Genomic DNA, 17,638 nt, shown 5'->3' on the forward strand with positions numbered 1-17,638 from the left:
TGGCTTCCTCCGTCACTGAAGCAAGCAAGCCTCATGTTCGCTTCAAGCTGCCTGGCTGCCGGCCGCCATCTTGGCTGGCAGTTAATTTGCATATCGCCCTGATTAGCCAATGGGAAGGGTAGCGGATGTACGGCTAATTACCATGTTTCTCTTTTATTAGATAGGATGGTCTGAAATATTTCCCTCATATGTACTGACAACCATATTAGACAATGCTATAATTTTTGCTTCAACCAAAATACATAATTTAGAAAACTCAAGAGGAGAAGGAAAAAGTCTATTGCGTTCCCTTATATCTCTATTCTTTCCATTTCCATTTTTCTTTCATCCATCATGATGTTTCAAGATTCCATCTCTTACAGCAGGGGTGGTGAGGTGCCAGGCTGATCTAAGGGTCCCACCTCCTCCACTGGGACTCTTTGATGGGTAGTTATTTACCCAGCTGGACACTTGGTGTAGGGACCAAGTGAAGTGGATACAGGGTCCCTCTTGTACCAAATGGTGAGTTTTAAAAAATTTACCTGATATAATTTTTTTTTTTTTACTGTTTGATTTGTATGTGTTAATGTAGTGGGTAAGACAGCAGGCTTTGATGTTAGAGCTCTGAGTTCAAATCCTGGCTGGACCACTGGCTAGCAGTGTGGTTCTGAGGGAGACATTCACCAGAGTCTTTAAGATGGAATGAAAACTCTTCTATGGTGTCCTGTAGAGTGTGTGAGGCTTGGCTGTCAGGAGCAGAGCAGTGACTCTTAATGTGCAGCCTGTCTCTGGTTAGATTGTAAATGTTGGAATCAGAAACATTTTACCTGTCCCACTTCTGGGCAGGTTCACCTTAAAAGCATTCTTCCAACCCAGTGTCCAGCTAAAGAGCTCCAGTCAAGGGCATGTACCTGGGTTACAGGCTCAATACCTGGCCCCATTCTAACCACTGAACCAGGAAATGGGCTTTCACCAGACAATGAATCTGCCAGTGACCCTTTGGTATGCAGGCTGAAGCTCTAACCCCTGAAACATACGGGCCAGGTCTATATCTTCTATTTTTTCATGGAGACCTCTTTTTCCCCCATTTGTGTTGGTAATTGCTAATTGAAGCATTTTTATGATGGCTGCTTTAAAATCCTTGCCATATAATTCCAACATCTGTGTCAGCTTAGTTGTTGTCCATTGGTTATCTTTTTTCGTTTCAGTATGGATGGTCCTGGTAACTGAACATGTGATTTTCTATTGTATCTTGGAGGTTACTAGCTTCTTCCAACCATAGTCTAGGATATATGATGAAAACGTAAAACCTAGGAAACTCACTGCTATGTACTTCCTTGGGTCCCAAGGTCATCAGTCTTTGGCCTTTGCTCCATCTTTCAGTCTCATTTTTGTTCTATACATAAAGTCTAAGATTTTTTTGCTGTAAGGAGGAATAGGAAGTATACCTTTCTATTGTGCCTCTGAATCAGGCTTGATATTTAATAACTACATAATATTCCATTAATCTGATATATTGTAACTTAGGCTTTTATAAAACATTTAGCTGGTTTAAATTTTTAGTCATCATAAATAATGTTGAACAGATTATCTTAGTGCAGATTATTATTTTGTTTGGATGAATTTCAAGGAGAGAAAATGGTCAGTCAAAGGAACTGCCTAGCTTAAAGTATCTGGAACATTGCCAACTTCCAGAAATGTGTATTCTCCAAGTAAGTAGGTGGAATACAGAACATTTTCCTTTACCTTGCAGTGAAAAATGTCCATGTTTGCTCCTTGGTATAGTTAGGGACTACTACCATTTTACCTTACACACCAGAAACATAAGTAAACTAAACTCCAGATACCTAATTGCATGGCCTTTTCTGACTTAGCTAATGAAGTCTCCTCCATATGGAACAACTATTCCATTCACATATGCCTGCTAATATTTTTATTATTGTTTTCTTAAATAAAAAACTTATAAGGCTTTCTTAAATAGAGAAACATAACAATCTAAAGATGTCCATTTTCCTCCAAATTAGAACACATTTTTGACAAGCTGGTAGCAAAACTAAAAGAAAAAGAACTAAGTGGTAATTTCAAATGCAACACACATAAGGTAATTATTTAATCTATGAATAATGGCAGTTTTATTTCTCTTACTCCAATCCTTATATCTTATTTGCTAGGCTAGAATGTTCAGGATTACTAAATAGAGAAAACATCCCTATCTGGTTCCTAATATCAGAAGGAAAGCACTCAAAATTTCATCATAAAACATGAGATTTGCTTATAGGTGTTTATATATATATATAATATATAACAGTCATCAGATTAAAGAAGTTCCTGCTGCAACTGATTTGCTGAGTGTTTTTTAAAATAATAAATGGGTATTACAAACCTTTTTTCCTGCACCTTCCCAAATATATAGTATTAATACCAACTGCTATAGACTGAATGTGTGTGACCCTTCAAAATTCATACGGTTAAAACCTAATCCCCAATGTGTTGGTATTTGGAGGTGGGACCTTTGGGAGGTCATTCGTGTCATTATAAAAGAGAAGCCCTAAGAACTCTCTTGCCCCTTCTGTAAAAGGACACAGTGAGAAGACAGCCATCTATGAACCAGGAAATGGGCTCTCACCAGACACTGAATCTGCCAGAACCTTGATCATGGACTTACCTGCCTCCAGAATTGTGAGAGATAAGTCTTGTTTCTAAATCACTCAGTGTACAGAATTCTATTATAACAGACTAAGACACTGAGTTTAATGAAAATACCAGTATGTTAGAGTATAAATTGGTATAACATTTGAGAAAAACATTTGGCCTTATATACTAAATTTGTATATATGCATTCCCTACGAAATTCTAATTCCATTGTCTGGTGCAATGCTCACGGCAACATTATTTGTAATAGCCCCTATACAAAAAAGCGTTAACATGGCAGATCCAAAACGAGTAACCTTAGAAAAGCCTGCAAGATTGAGCCATTGGCTGCTATCTACAAATTTGGCTGATAAACAGTTTCCTACACTGATATAAAACTTTCTCTAACCAAAAAGGTGAAAGCACTTCAGATAAATGAATAAACAATTTGTGGTATATATACACAATGGAATATTATTTAGCCTTTTATAAAAAGGTAGAAAATTCTGACACAAGCTACAACATAGATGATCCTTGAGGACATTATGCAAAGTGAAATAAGCCAGCCATAAAAAGACAAATACTGTATGATTCCACTTATATGAGGTACCCAGATTAGTCAAGTAGAATGGTGGTTGACAGGAGCTGGGGGTAGGAAGGAATGAGGAATTATTGTTTAATGGCATGGAGTTTCAGTTTTGCAAGATAAGAGGTAGACAGTAATGATAGTTATACAGCAATGAATATATTTATACCACTGAATTATATACTTTAAGGTGGTAAATTTTATGTGTATTTTACCACCTCCTAATAATATCAGCTCTTTTTAAAAATGAGAAATAAGTGGACATACAAAAGGCCAAGAGACATGAAAACATGCTCAAAGTCACTAATCATCTGAGAGATGCAAATCAAAACGACAATGAGGTACCATCTCACACCTGTCAGAATGGCTATCATCAACAAATTAACAAACAACAAGTGCTGGTAAGGATGTAGAAAAAAAGGAAACCTCATGCACTGCTGGTGGGAATGCAGACTGGTGTAACCACTGTGAAAAACAGTATGGAGTTTCCTCAAAAAATTAAAAATGGAACTCCCATTTGACCCAGTAATCCCATTTCTAGGAATATATCTCAAGAAATCAGAAACACCAATCAGAAAGGATATATGCACCCCTATGTTCATAGCAGCAGAATTTACAATAGATTTGGAAACAGCCTAAGTGCCCATCAGCAGATGAGTGGATTAAAAAATGGTGGTACATCTACACAATGGAATAATACGCTGCTGTAAAAAAGGAACTCTTACCATTTGCAACAGCATGGATGGACCTGGAGAGCATTATGCTAAGTGAAATAAGCCAGTTGGAGAAAGACAAATATCACATGATCTCATTCATTTGTAGAATATAATCAACAACATAAACTGATGAACAAAAATAGAGCCAGAGACAGAGAATCATCAAACTGTCAAACCTCAGAAGGAAGGCAGGGGAGGGTGGGGTAAGAGATCAACCAAAGGACTTGTATGCATGCATATAAGCATTACCAATGGACACAGACAATAGGGGGCTGGAGGGTGTGAGTGGCTGGGGAGAATTTAATGGGGGGAAAAGGAGACATATGTAATACTTTAAACAATAAAGAATTTTTTTAAAAAAAGGAAAATAAAAAGTTAACCAAAGCATGGCCATTTAAAAGAGACGATTACTATTTATACTTTCAGAGCTAGAAAAAGATGCATGTTTTGGGGTTTCTTTTGGAGGGAGCAAATGAGGTCTGTTATTTTTTCTTTTACTACTGAAATAATCTTTAAGCATAGACTCTACTTAAAGTAATTTGTTGCTGGAACTGTCATAATATTCTGATGTCTGCTTTGCTTCCAATTTTGTTCAAACTCTTTTTGACATTTAAGGTCAACTTTATTAGTCTAGATCCAGTAAGATTTCTTCCATAGTACTGTAACATTTGACCAATAAACACTTTTATTTTTTCAAAACAAAAAATTTGCCCTAATTGATGAGGGTGGTTCACTGTGCCTGGACTATGTTTGCAATCAAGTTGGTTTATGCTGAACAATGGTCTCCTTCTGGGAGTCTGGAATTTGCTAAGTGCTAGGCAAAGAATGCCTATGTGTCCAGACCACAGTAAAAACCTTGGGCACTGAGTCTCTAATACGCGTCCCTGGGCAGAAACATGGCATACATGTTGCTGAATTTTCATTGCTGGGGAAGAGTGAGTTCTGTGTGACCAATCACAGGAAGCCTGCACATGGATTCCTGCAGATTCCAACCGTGTCTTTCTCCCTTATGATCCAGCTGGGTATCCTTATTATGCCTCTGTAATAAATCTTAGTTGTAAGCATGACTCTGTGCTAGGTCCTGGGAATTCTTCCAGTGAACCTCAGTACAAGGGGTATAAAAAGTATAAATTGTGGCATACTCTTACAATAAAACACACAGCAATGAAAATAAACAACCTACAGCTATATTAAACAACAGCGATTGAATCTCAAATGATTAATCATTTACTGCTTTTGCCTTGTATGAAAGTTTTTACCCATACTTGACCAAGAATCATTTAAGGTAGCAGTTCTTAAACTTCGTATTCTCAGAATCCCTCTAATTTATTTGGGTTCTGTCGATCAATTATCAACCCTCTTAGAAATTAAGACAGAATTTGAAAAATGTTATTAATCCATTTAAAATAGCTATATTTTCCAAAAAAAATGTAGCGAGAAGAATGGCACAATTGTTACAGTTTTGCAAATCTCTTTTATATCTAGCTTAATAAAAGACAGCTGGGTTCTTCAAGATGCTTCTGCATTTAATCTGTTGCAACATCTTGTATCAAGCAACCTCTAGAAAATTCCATCATACACTCACGAGAGAATAAGAGTGAAAAGGCAAGTAACATCTTAGTATGATTATGAAAATAATTTTTATCTCTTGGAATTTCTACAGTCTGAGAGATTCCCTGATTACACTCTGAAAAGTGCAACATGAAAGTTTAATACTGTGATTCATCTTTACCACCTATAGAGGGTAACATGCAGGAGCAATGGGGTACTTTCACTGGAAATAAATCTTGAAGAATTCGATTTACAAACTTTGGGAACTGGCAGAACTTCCCTTATCAACACTGAGAGTCAAACCCTACCCAGCTGTCACTGTCAGAAAATCACTCCCTTTTACCATGGGGTCACCACACTTAGTCTAGAAAGAAAAATTGTGTGTACCTTAAAAACTCCAAAGAAACTGTATTTTCATGAGGAGCTGTAGAACACTTATTTAATATTATTTGATACTATTTATTTAAATCATGAAACTTATAATTTTACAAATTATTCTTCTGAAAATTAAGCTCGATACTTTTCCTTTTTCTCTGGCTTGGAAACAATGCACTAGGCACCGAATATATTAAGTAGCCTGTTGTTAATTTGGTTGAACCTCAGTGGCTTGTTGAAACTCAGTTTTAAGGCATATTCAAAGTTTCTTAATGGAATTAAATCAACAGCATAAGACTATTAGGTAAACATTATAGATTTGTTTCTTTGATAACCTTTTTTTAAAAATATGTTTTTATTGATTTTAGAGAGAGGAAGAGAGAGGGAGAGAGGGATAGAAGCAACAATGAGAACCATCGATTGGCTGCTTCCTGCACACCTCCTACTGGGGATAGAGCCCCCAACCCATGCATGTGCCCTGACAGGGAATTGAACCGTGACCTCCTGGTTCATTGGTTAATGCTCAACCACTGAGCCACACTGGCCAGGCTTGAAAAACATTTTTTTTTAAATATTTTTTAATTGATTTTCTACAGAGAGGAAGGGAGAGGGATAGAGAGTTAGAAACATCGATGAGAGAGAAGCATCGATCAGCTGCCTCCTGCACACCCGCTACTGGGGATGTGCCCGCAACCAAGGCACATGCCCCTGACCGGAATCGAACCTGGGACCCTTCAGTCCCCAGGCCGATGCTCTATCCAGCGAGCCAAACCGGCCAGGGCGAAAAACATTTTTATACATGGTTGAAATCCACAAATCAACAATTTTACACAAGGTATATTAATAACTAATCTAGTTTGTAGATTTTACCACATTGCTACAGGATTGGGAGTGAGCAGAAATATGTACAACTTCTCTGCTGGCTTCAGTTTTGAGCCATATACTCAGGCAACTGTTGACAGTGATGCTGTACTTACCACCAGTGCTAGAACAAGTGTCCGAACCTTCTCCCCAATCTCAGGTGAGATGTCATTGCCAAACTGTTGTAGAGTGGTGAGAAAGCGTTTTAACTTGCTGAGCTGTCGAGCACCACAGGTGGCTGGCAATTGTTGATTTGTTAGTGCAGATGACGTGGAAGAGGCAGGACCATTGCTGAATCTTTGTGGTGGTGATGGGGCACCATTCAGCGTAGGAGGAGAATGGTTGGTGCCATTGCTTACTAAAAGAAAGCCAAAATGAAAGACTCAATGCAAAACACAAGAATCTTTGATACGTTCTTCTTGTCTGCATTCTCCTTCATTTATTCACTTCAATTTTATAAAGCATACGTTAAGAGTACACAAGACACTGTTTCTACCCAACAAGATTAAGACATACTGACAGGTAAAAAAATGATAACAGAGTCACATAAAAGGTGTTAAAACAGAAGAGTAAAGTGCTACTAGAGCACAGAGAAGGACATCTAGCTCTACAGGTGCCATGGGCAAGTGTAGGTAGTTTTAAGACTTCCTGCAATAGTTACTGGATGAGATAAGTTTGGAAGAATATATTTCCAATGAATGGACACTCGTGTTCATCATTTATGTCACATCTCCTCAATCTTAGGGTCCCAAAGAAGCTAAGGCAGTCTATTATAATATAGCATGTGAACAAGACACACCAGAAAACAGTCGTTACTGTGAAAAAATGTTTTTTTCTAGGCTATAGGTTTAATGACTTATTCCTGTAGTAAGGTATATATATCTTGGCTATTCAGAATATTCATGCCCATCAAAGTCAGTTTTTCTCTGCTTTGACAGTGCTAGATTAACACTTCCAAATACTCATTCAATAAAGTATCTTTCTAGACACCACACAGGACACTCCCATTCTACATTTCGGCTTAAATTATAATACATGTGACTAGTTTCAGTTTTTCTATTTTCCCATTATTCTTAGTCATATTTTGCTAGTTTTAATTTGGTACACAATCCTAGAGCTAAATTCTTAACAGCATTAAGTAAAAATCTCCTTTTTCATTAAAGAGTGAAAATTTTAAAATTACCTAATGTCTAAGAGTCAATATATTTTCACTTACTCAGACCCAATCTAAGAATATAAAGCTGTGTCTAAAAACATAAGAAACAATTTAAGACTTAAGCCAAACTTAAAGAACATAATCATTTAACCTTTACCTCACTTAGAAAACTGTCATTTACTTATATTTTGCCTAATGCCAACTTGTTAATCATGAAAAATCTCCCACTTCCCTTCTTCCTCCAAGCCAGTCATAGTTGTTTGACCAACACTATTCCTACTTCTTGAGTGACCTTTATTTAAATTTGATCTGTAAACTCTTCTTCATCCAATATAGCTTAAATGACACCTGTATTAAGGATTCCTTGAGACTCTGCCTTAAGGTAGATTTAGTAATTCTTCTCTGTGCTACACATGCTTCCATTATGTTATTTACCAAATTATACTTATTTGCATTGCCTTAATATATAGCACACTTTTAAAAAATATTTTTTATTGATTTCAGAGAGGAAAGGAGAGAGAGAGATAGAAACATCAATGATGAGAGAGAATCATTGATTGGCTGCCTCCTGCATGCCCCCAACTGGGGAGAGAGCCCACAACCTGGACATGTGCCCTGATCGGGAATCGAACCTTGACATCCTGTTTCATAGGTCAACACTCAACCACTGAGCTACACCAGTTGGGCTATTGTATACTTCTTGATGAATATTCTTACATATCCATGTATACTAAAATTAGCTAAGTTTTGTAAGCTGTGTATACTGTATATACTTTAGCTTTGTTCATTAGCTAGTAATATTAAGTGTTCAGGAAAATTCTGCTGAATATGACTCACTGCTTAAAAGACTAACAGGCTAAGAAAAAAAGGGTGCTTTCTCTTTTAAGTCTTTCATTAAAAAGATCACTAGAGCCACTGGAAAGAAAGCTCAACACTCAGCCTTAGCAATCCTGAAAATTAGTTGCAATGGTCTGCCATTTCTTTGTGTTCACAGAAAAGTCAACTGCCACTGGAGAGCTGCCCTCTTTTGAAGCAGCCCATTAGAATAATACATTATTGTGCTTTTAGCCACTCTGATGCCCAGACAAGCTTTTTCATGGCCTCTTTAGTGAAAGCTTATGATTACATTTTCTGAAATAAAACATGTCCACCCCCAAGTAGTCAAATATGGAGGTAAAAAGGACCAAATTTATATATACATATCTCCACCTGTATCTTGAAATCTGAATGATAGCTTGGGTTTAAATCTGTTTCATTTCAAGACAGTACTTATATCTAAGATGTATAACTTTGAGACAGAAAACATAATTTAAGAAAAAAAGATATCAAAATTAATTTCTTTCACTCTGGCTCAGACTGCTGCAGTTACCACTCACTCATTTCAAATGTTTGAGAAAATAAAAATTAAAGCTTCTATTAAAGCTGTACCTCTTAGACTCCCTTCTCTTATTGTTAAAAATAATTTACACAGAAAACATAAATGTTTAAGCAAAAATAGTGTGCAAGCTTGTGCAATGGTGTTTAAATAAGAAAATGCATATAGCACCTAGTACATTGCTCTAATTTGATATGGATGGGTACTACCCAAATAGAAATTTTCTGCTATCTGAGGCAAAATGTCTGTAAGGGTCAATGTGAACTGGATGTAGCATGGGCATGGAAAAGCAGAACACAAATTAAAATCTAGATGTGTGTGTATATCTCTCTTTAGATTTTAGATTTTAAATTGAGGGCTTTTTGTTTTGTTTTTTAAATATGTATGTATGACTGAATTTGCTGAGTTATAAAATTTGTGGAAATTCAGCTTTAGAAGATACTGCCAAACAATTTCCTCAGACTTAAACAATGTATGAGTGTTCAGGTTGCTCCACACATACTCACCAACACTTGACAATTCTTTTTCACTTTGAACATTCTTGTGGGTGTACATGGTATTGCACTAGGTTTTAGTTTGCATTTCCTTGATGAGTACTAAGTTGAATGCCTCAGATTTATTGGCTAATAGAATTCTTATTAGCTGAATTGTGTCCCCCACAAATTCCCATGTTGAAGTTCTAACCCCTCAGTAACTCAGAATGTGACTATATTTGGAGATAGGACCTTTAAAGGTTAATTGAGGTCATATGGGTAGTCCCTGGTCCATTATGACTGTTGTCCTTAAGAAGAGAAAGGGACAACATGAATGCGTTGGCACAGAGGCAAGGACATGGGAGAATATAGCAAGGAGGCAACTTTGCAAGCTAAGGACAGAGGTCTCAGGGGGGAAAAAAATCAAACCTGCTGACACCTTGATCTTGGACTTCTATCCTCTAGAACTTTTAAAAAATAAATTTCTGTTGTTTAAGCTACCTAGTCTGTAGTATTTTGTTATGACAGCCCTAGCAAACTAATACAATAGTCTCTTTTTTATAAAGAGACTTAGCATGACAGTCCTGGAAAACTTTTAGAAATAATTCAATAACTTTATGAATCTTACTTAATTCCTATAAATCAATATAACTTTAATTCATTATTTTAGAACTCAAGAATTTAAAATACCTACTTCCCAGACAAAGAGTATGAAAAAAATATTGGGACTACTAAATTTCCAAATGCCTAAATTAGCTAAGTACTATTCTCAGAGGGGAAAAGCAATTTATAAAAGAAATAACCAGATATACATTTCTGATATATATCTCTTTTAATAGCCATTTTGGAAATCTTGTGAATGGTATATGCAGAAGGCTTACTGGGAGTCAGTCACATAGATACAAATGTCACTCTGAATTATAAACTAAAGTAATTAAGAGTTCTCACATGCTGTAGGAGTAAATGACATTGGCCTGGGTCCTCCGGGATTTATTGGTGGGAGGGGTGGCATGGTGGGAGGTGAGGATCTTGACTGTATCTTCACTTCCACAGGCGATCCAGGCATTGCTGGCACCCTTTTCTCAGGACCAACTGTAGAAAATAAAAGAAATAGAGGTCAGAGTTTTCTATAAAATAATAAAAATAGTGACAATAATTTGAAATACTAACATACCAGTATTTTCCTAGAGGACTGAGAAGAAAATGCTTAGTTTAATAGACTGAATAGCGGTCCCCAGAAAGATATCAAACCTCTTAATCCCTTGAATTGTAAATGTTTCTGTACTTGGAAAAAGGGTCTTTGAAAATGTAGTTAAAGATTTTGAGAGGAGGAGATAATCCTGGATTTTCTGGTGGGCTCCAAATCCAATATAAATGAAACCTTCATAAGAAGAGCTGAAGAGATGCATACACAAACAGAAGACAACGTGAAGACATAGTCACACAGAGAGGACACAGAGTGACAATGGAGGCAGAGACTGAATGATGCATCTACAAGCCAAGGAATGGCAAGGATTATCAGCCAGCACGAGAAGCCAGGAAGAGAGGCATGGAATCAATTCTTCCTCTGAGGCCCCAGGAAAGAATCAGCCCTCCTGATACCTTCATTCTAGACCAGTGATGGCGAACCTTTTGAGCTCGGCGTGTCAGCATTTTGAAAAACCCTAACTTAACTCTGGTGCCGTGTCACATATAGAAATTTTTTGATATTTACAACCATAGTAAAACAAAGACATATTTTTGATATTTATTTTATATATTTAAATGCCATTTAACAAAGAAAAATCAACCAAAAAAATGAGTTCGCGTGTCACCTCTGACACGCGTGTCATAGGTACGCCATCACTGTTCTAGACCCTGGCCCCTGGACTATAAGAAGATTGTTGTTTAAGCCACCCAGACTGCGGGACTTTGCTACAACAATCCTAGAAAACTACAACAATGCAACAAGGTCAAAGACTGAAAGTTAACAGTGAGGACAGTGGCTGGGAAAGAAAGAAACCAGTTTATAAATTCTGCTGATCCCAACTACATTCTGTATAACTTCTCTTTATGGATGAATCAAGTTAATAAGGGGGAAAAACTAATGGGGAACTATTTAGATCAGTAGGTGTCAACTGCATGGCATAGAAACAAATATAATCAGTTGTATATAAATTACTATGCATGAAGTACTGAATTTTTGTTGTTGTTGCTAATCCTCACCCAAGGATATTTTTCCATTGATTTTTAGAGTATGGAAGAGAGGGAGGGGGAGAAACATCTATAGAAATATTGTTGTGAGAGAGAGACATTGATTGGTTGTCTTCTGCTAACAGGATAGAACCTGCAACCTAGGTACATGCCCTTGACTAGGAAAAAAAGCCGGACCCTTCAGTGTATGGGTGGACACTCTAACCAGCAAGCAACACTGTCCTGGGCTAAAGCACTAAATTTTTATACATATCAACTACTCTAATAGAAAAAAAGAAGTGGGCTCAACATCTTTGACATCAGGCATATAAATGTTGCTTATAATATCTGTTCAAAAAGATGAAAAGTAGAGATGATTCTAAACCAAGCACAGACTACTTCACCTATGAGGATAATACATAAGCAGTGTTTGATAACACTAGACAGCAACAAATTCCAGAAAAGATAAATTTGATAGATTATACTTAATGACATTAGAATTAGGTCTGAGCTCATATAAATAAGACTTGAGCCCTAGCTGGTTTGGCTCAGTGTACAGAGCATCGGCCTGCGGACTGAAGGGTCCCAGGTTTGATTCCGGTCAAGGGCACATGCCTGGGTTGCGGGCTCGATCCCCAGTGTGGGGTGTGCAGGAGGCAGCCAATCAATGATTCTCTCTCATTGATGTTTTTTATCTCTCTCTCCCTTTCCCTTCCTCTCTGAAATGAATAAAAATTATTAAAAAAAAGATTTGATTCTGAAGAGCAATATTTGAATATATTCAAAGTAATTTTCCACATTAAAGAAAATTTGTTATATACATGGTTAATAATAGAGCCAAGGCTACCATAATCATCTTTAAATTGAGCTATTTGCCTCTCAGTAATTCAAAGCTTTTCACTTAAGTTCCATGTACTTATTCTCCAATAAATCCAAGTAAAGTACAAGAAATGGACACCAAAGGTTCAAATGAGAATGTTAAATCAAAGATTTCTTTCAGTGGCATCACAGTTGTAAACACAATACATGACAAGGCAATAGGCACATCTTCGCACATTCATGCGCATGGTCTAATGAGGAAAATATCCCCAAATAATATTTTTAATGCTTCAGTTTGCCACATTTTTGGGAAGAAATATAACGAATACAGAAAGTCAATCAAGGAAGCAGTGCCCCTAAATTGCAAATTCCCCAACAAAAATGTGTAGCTCTCCAAGAGCCATGTGGGCAACACTCTGCCAGCCTTCCCCCTCTCTCTGTCCAGGACATTTTCTTTGTAAAATTGGTGGTTGTCCTGTCTGATTAGTGGACTAATGAGCTGTTGCGCTTGCCTTTTTCTTTTTGACAGTATTTTCTCAATGCCCTTCAGAGAAAAGTTGACACATTTCCAGCACTTCCATCTGGGGCCCAGCTTTCTGGAGGATTGAGGGGTGGGGGGTGGGGGATAGGGAAGGAAGGAACTGACAGTTGTCTCGCACTGTTATGTGTTGTGTATGGTGCGCAATAACCTAGAGGGTGCCTTTCTTCAGACCACCTGCCTTTACAGCAAGGGCGCCAAAGGCCTGAGGAAGGCTTAGCAATGAGATGTGTTTTAACATTCAGTACTTGGCAGAATGAAAAACTCAGAGCCGCCCAACTGCAGAATGCTAAATAATATACCAACTAAAAGCTTAGATACTGGGTAAAATGTAGCCCCCAGAGTACTATTTACAGATTAAAACTAACCATCTCTTGTTCAGGTCACTATTCACAAACCTGCAACACTAGTTCTTCCTCATGTTTCAAGCAATGAAAAAGCATGAGTACAGAGACTGGGAGATTTGCTGTGAATCCTCATTCTGTTACTAATGAATTTTTATCAAATAATTAAATATTTTTGGGCCTTATTTTCAACACTAGTAGCTCGGTGCATGAATTCATGCACATTGAAAGGAAATTAATTACAATAAATATTTTAATATCGCTATCCGCTCTTTCTCTATAATAGAAGTGTCAAAGATTAAAGAAAATTAGTAAAATGTATATGAAAATAATATATAAATTAATAAATAACAATAACAACATGATATAACAATAACAAATACATGATATAAAAACAACATTGATAAAAACAATGACTGGTAAATTGATTAAACTTATTCTAAAATATCCCTGTATACCACATTAACTGTAAAAACACTTTCAGAGTGCTTGACTAATTTCCCTTGTATTAGTCAAGGGAAGTATTTACAACTTTAACTTTAACGTCACACACTCTTCGAACTTGAGAGAAAGCAACATATAACTGACCATGTCCGAAAACGAGTTCAGGTAGGACTATTCCTCCTCTGTCTAGAGTTTGTCCTTGTGATTTATTAATAGTCATTGCAAATGCTGGCATCACAGGAAACTGTCTTCGAATTAATTTAAATGGGAGGCCAGTGTCAGACGGGAACAAATCAATTCTTGGACTTAGAACAACCTCTCCTTCCACAGATCCTGTTAATACTTCAGCTTCGATTATGTTAGGTGGCAATCTTGTGATAATAAATCTAGTACCATTACAAAGACCCCATTTACTATTAATATTTCTCAGTAGCATGATGATTGCACCTACTTTCCATTTTAATTTATGACATGGCATTCCCGAAGGAGTAATACTATTAAGAAATTCGATGGGAACATTTTCATTTTCGGCATCATCTGCTGAATCAATGGAATCATCACACAAATAGGTGTGAAAATCTCCATTGAGTATATCCAAAATTTCTTCATTTAATTTATGAACGTGCTCATTTTTTGGACAAAGAATCACATGTTTAGACTTCGCTCCTTTCTCTGCTTCGCTCCGTTCTCAGGAAGCCCTATTCTTGCAGGAATCTTCCTACAACGGGCATCTAGTATCTATTATATGAAGCACTAGAGGCCCGGTGCACGAAATTTGTGTGTGTGGGGGGGGTGTCCCTCAGCCCAGCTTGCACCCTCTCCAATCTGGGACCCCTCAAGGGATGTCCGACTGCCCTCTCACAATCCAGGACTGCTGGCTCCCAACTGCTCGCTTGCCTGCCTGCCTGATGGGCCCTAACCACTCCCCTGCCAGCCTGATTGATGCTTAACTGCTCCCCTGCTGGCCTGATTGCCCCTAACTGCCCTCCCCTGCAAGCCTGGTCCCCCCCAACTGCCCTCCCCTACAGGCCTGGGACCCACCAACTGCCCTCCCCTGCAGGCCTGGGACCCCCCCAACTGCCCTCCTCTGCTGGCCTGGTCACCCCTAACTGTCCTCCCTTGCAGGCCATCTTGTGTCCACATGGGGGTGGCCATCTTGTGTGTTGGAGTGATGGTCAATTTGCATATTATTCTTTTATTAGATAGGATTGCCAGTGCGTGTCATATATACCAGCCGGCTGGTCGGTCAGACGGTCAATCACTTAGCCTTTTATATATATAGATATGTAAAGTGAGAGATAAAATCTACCTGGCAGGAAAGATTTAAGGATTAGAGATAATGTTTAGACTAGTGCTAGGTAAAAAGAAGGTACTCAATACACAGCAAGGATGATTAGAAAACATGAAGACCAGTGTCAAGTTCTGATTTTGCCATTTAACTAGCCATGTGAATATGCCCAAGTTAATATTAACATTTGTTTTCCATGGGAAAACAGGTTTACTATCAACAATATTAATCCATCTAATGTCAGAGATGTTACATGGAATGATCCAAAACTCAGCAGTTATAAAAGCACCAAATACAATGTAAGATGGTATTTTTGTTGGAGGTTGGGTACCACTGAGATGTTTATCAATGCTGAGTTTTTGGGTAGAAGAAGATATGGTCAAATGCTCCTGATTATCATCACTGAGAAAAATGAGCCAAATATAGATCTTTCAGATGCATATAGTACAGCAATCCTGATCATTCTAAGCAGGTTGACCAAGGAAAACCACATTTCTTTCTTTCTTTTAAAAAAAAATATATTTTTATTGAATTCAGAGACGAAGGGAGAGGGAGAGAGAGATAGAAACATCAACGATGAGAGAGAATCATTGATCGGCTGCCTCCTGCATACCCCACCATGGGGATCAAACCCGTAACTCGGGCAAGTGCCCTGACCAGGAATCAAACCATGACCTCCTGGTTCATAGGTCGACATTCAACCACTGAGCCACATCAGCTGGGCAAAACCACATTTCTTTAAAACAAATCAGACTCCTAACTAAAAAACAATTGGGAAGTTTTAAAGAGAATGATCTTTGGAGGCAGAGGCTGAAGGTAGATAATTTTGTTTTTTTTGTATGTATAAGCATACATTTATATGGTTCAAAATCAATATAAAAAGAAATATTCCTTGCCTGTGTCCCCACATACTCCACCCCATAGGTAACCATTTTAATCGGTTTCTTGTGTATCCTTCCATTCTTTCTTGGTACAAATGAGCAAACATAAATATAAATTCTTATCCCAGCCCAGCTGGTATAGCTCAGTGGTTGACTTTGACCTATGAACAGGAGGTCATGGTTCGATTCCTGGTCAGGGCACATGCCTGGGTTGCGGGCTCGATCACCAGTGTGAGGTGTGCAGGAGGCAGCCAATCAATGATTCTCATCATTGATGCTTCTATCTTTCCCTTTCCTTCCCTCTCTGAAATCAATTAAAAAATATATTTAAAAAAATTCTTACCCCACTCCCCATGTATATACAAAGATAACATAATTACATTAAACTGAATGCTACCAATAATGGCCTCTCTTGTAGCAATCCCTTTTGCAATACATCAGGAAGTGGGTTCTATTCCTATCTTCTAAACCAAACTTTGGTAATATGATGGAAGTGTGATGGAAGTGACTGAGTGCCAGTTCTAGGCCTGTCCTGGAATCCTGGTTCTGCCATTAAAGCAAATTCCGACTAGTCTGCTAGACGATGAGACCACATGGAGCAGAGAGAGATGAGCTGTACCAGCTAAAGTCGGCTGGTCCCCAAACATGTAAGAGCCTAACATAATGAGTCTGATCTGCAGCTAGCTGACTGAAGACATGTGAATGAGTAAGCACAACCAAAAGCAGAAATGTTTGACTCATAAGCAAAAAATAAATAAAAAAAAAATGAAAAGTTTATTGTTTTAGGCCACTAAGTTTTAGCATGCTTTGCTATAGAGTAACCGACCAACAGCAACTAACTAATCTATACCTATACAATTGTGGGTGGTTATTGACTTTTACTCCATATGCAGATTCAATTGCTCCTTGGTTTTTTGTTGTTCTTGTTTTGTTTTATAATTTTACAATATGTCCTAAAATTCTTAATTCCATAACCTTAAAAAAAGATGCATAATATTTCATTGTGGATATACAATAGTTTATTTGCTCAATCCCCTATTGATGGATAACTGGATTGTTTTCAATCATTTATAGCTGAATTTTGAGGCTCTCCAGATCCCATGCTACTGACTGCCCTCTATTTGCCAGGTTTGAAGAAACAGATAAAAGAAGACAGAATCCTAAATAATGGGAAAAGCAGATATATTCAAATGTGTACAAAAGTACTCAGAAAATAAAGAAGTAGAAATGTTACTCTCTATGAACTCCACAGAAGTCTTTACAGACCATTAAATAATTCAATAGGAAGGCTAACATGGGCTTTCCAGGCAGCACATAGGGAGAAAAGCCTGAAGACTGTAGATATACTTTAAATAGTGCACCCAAAGAACAGAACCCAGTGGGGAAAAATCAAGAAAAAAATTCCCTTGACCACAGCACCTCTTTAATCATTGCCAAGGGTAGGTAAAT

At 37.7% G+C, this 17,638-nt stretch overlaps 1 protein-coding gene across 2 annotated transcripts in view; it reads right to left on the bottom strand.

Moving 5' to 3' along the window:
- The window catches only part of CBFA2T2 (core-binding factor, runt domain, alpha subunit 2; translocated to, 2), a 37,014-nt gene extending 26,222 nt beyond the window's left edge, over positions 1-10,792 (bottom strand). For both annotated transcript variants that reach the window (XM_005879800.2, XM_005879801.2), the window contains exons 1-2: positions 10,652-10,792; positions 6,816-7,057 (exon numbers count right to left, since the gene is read on the bottom strand). In XM_005879800.2, the coding sequence (XP_005879862.1) occupies positions 6,816-7,057; positions 10,652-10,769 (360 nt within the window). In that variant the 5' untranslated portion in view covers positions 10,770-10,792. The remainder of the gene's footprint in view (positions 1-6,815; positions 7,058-10,651) is intronic.
- Positions 10,793-17,638: the final 6,846 nt, after the last annotated feature.

Source organism: Myotis brandtii, unplaced genomic scaffold (genome assembly GCF_000412655.1).
Source record: "Myotis brandtii unplaced genomic scaffold, ASM41265v1 scaffold61, whole genome shotgun sequence".
Classification (NCBI taxonomy): domain Eukaryota; kingdom Metazoa; phylum Chordata; class Mammalia; order Chiroptera; family Vespertilionidae; genus Myotis; species Myotis brandtii.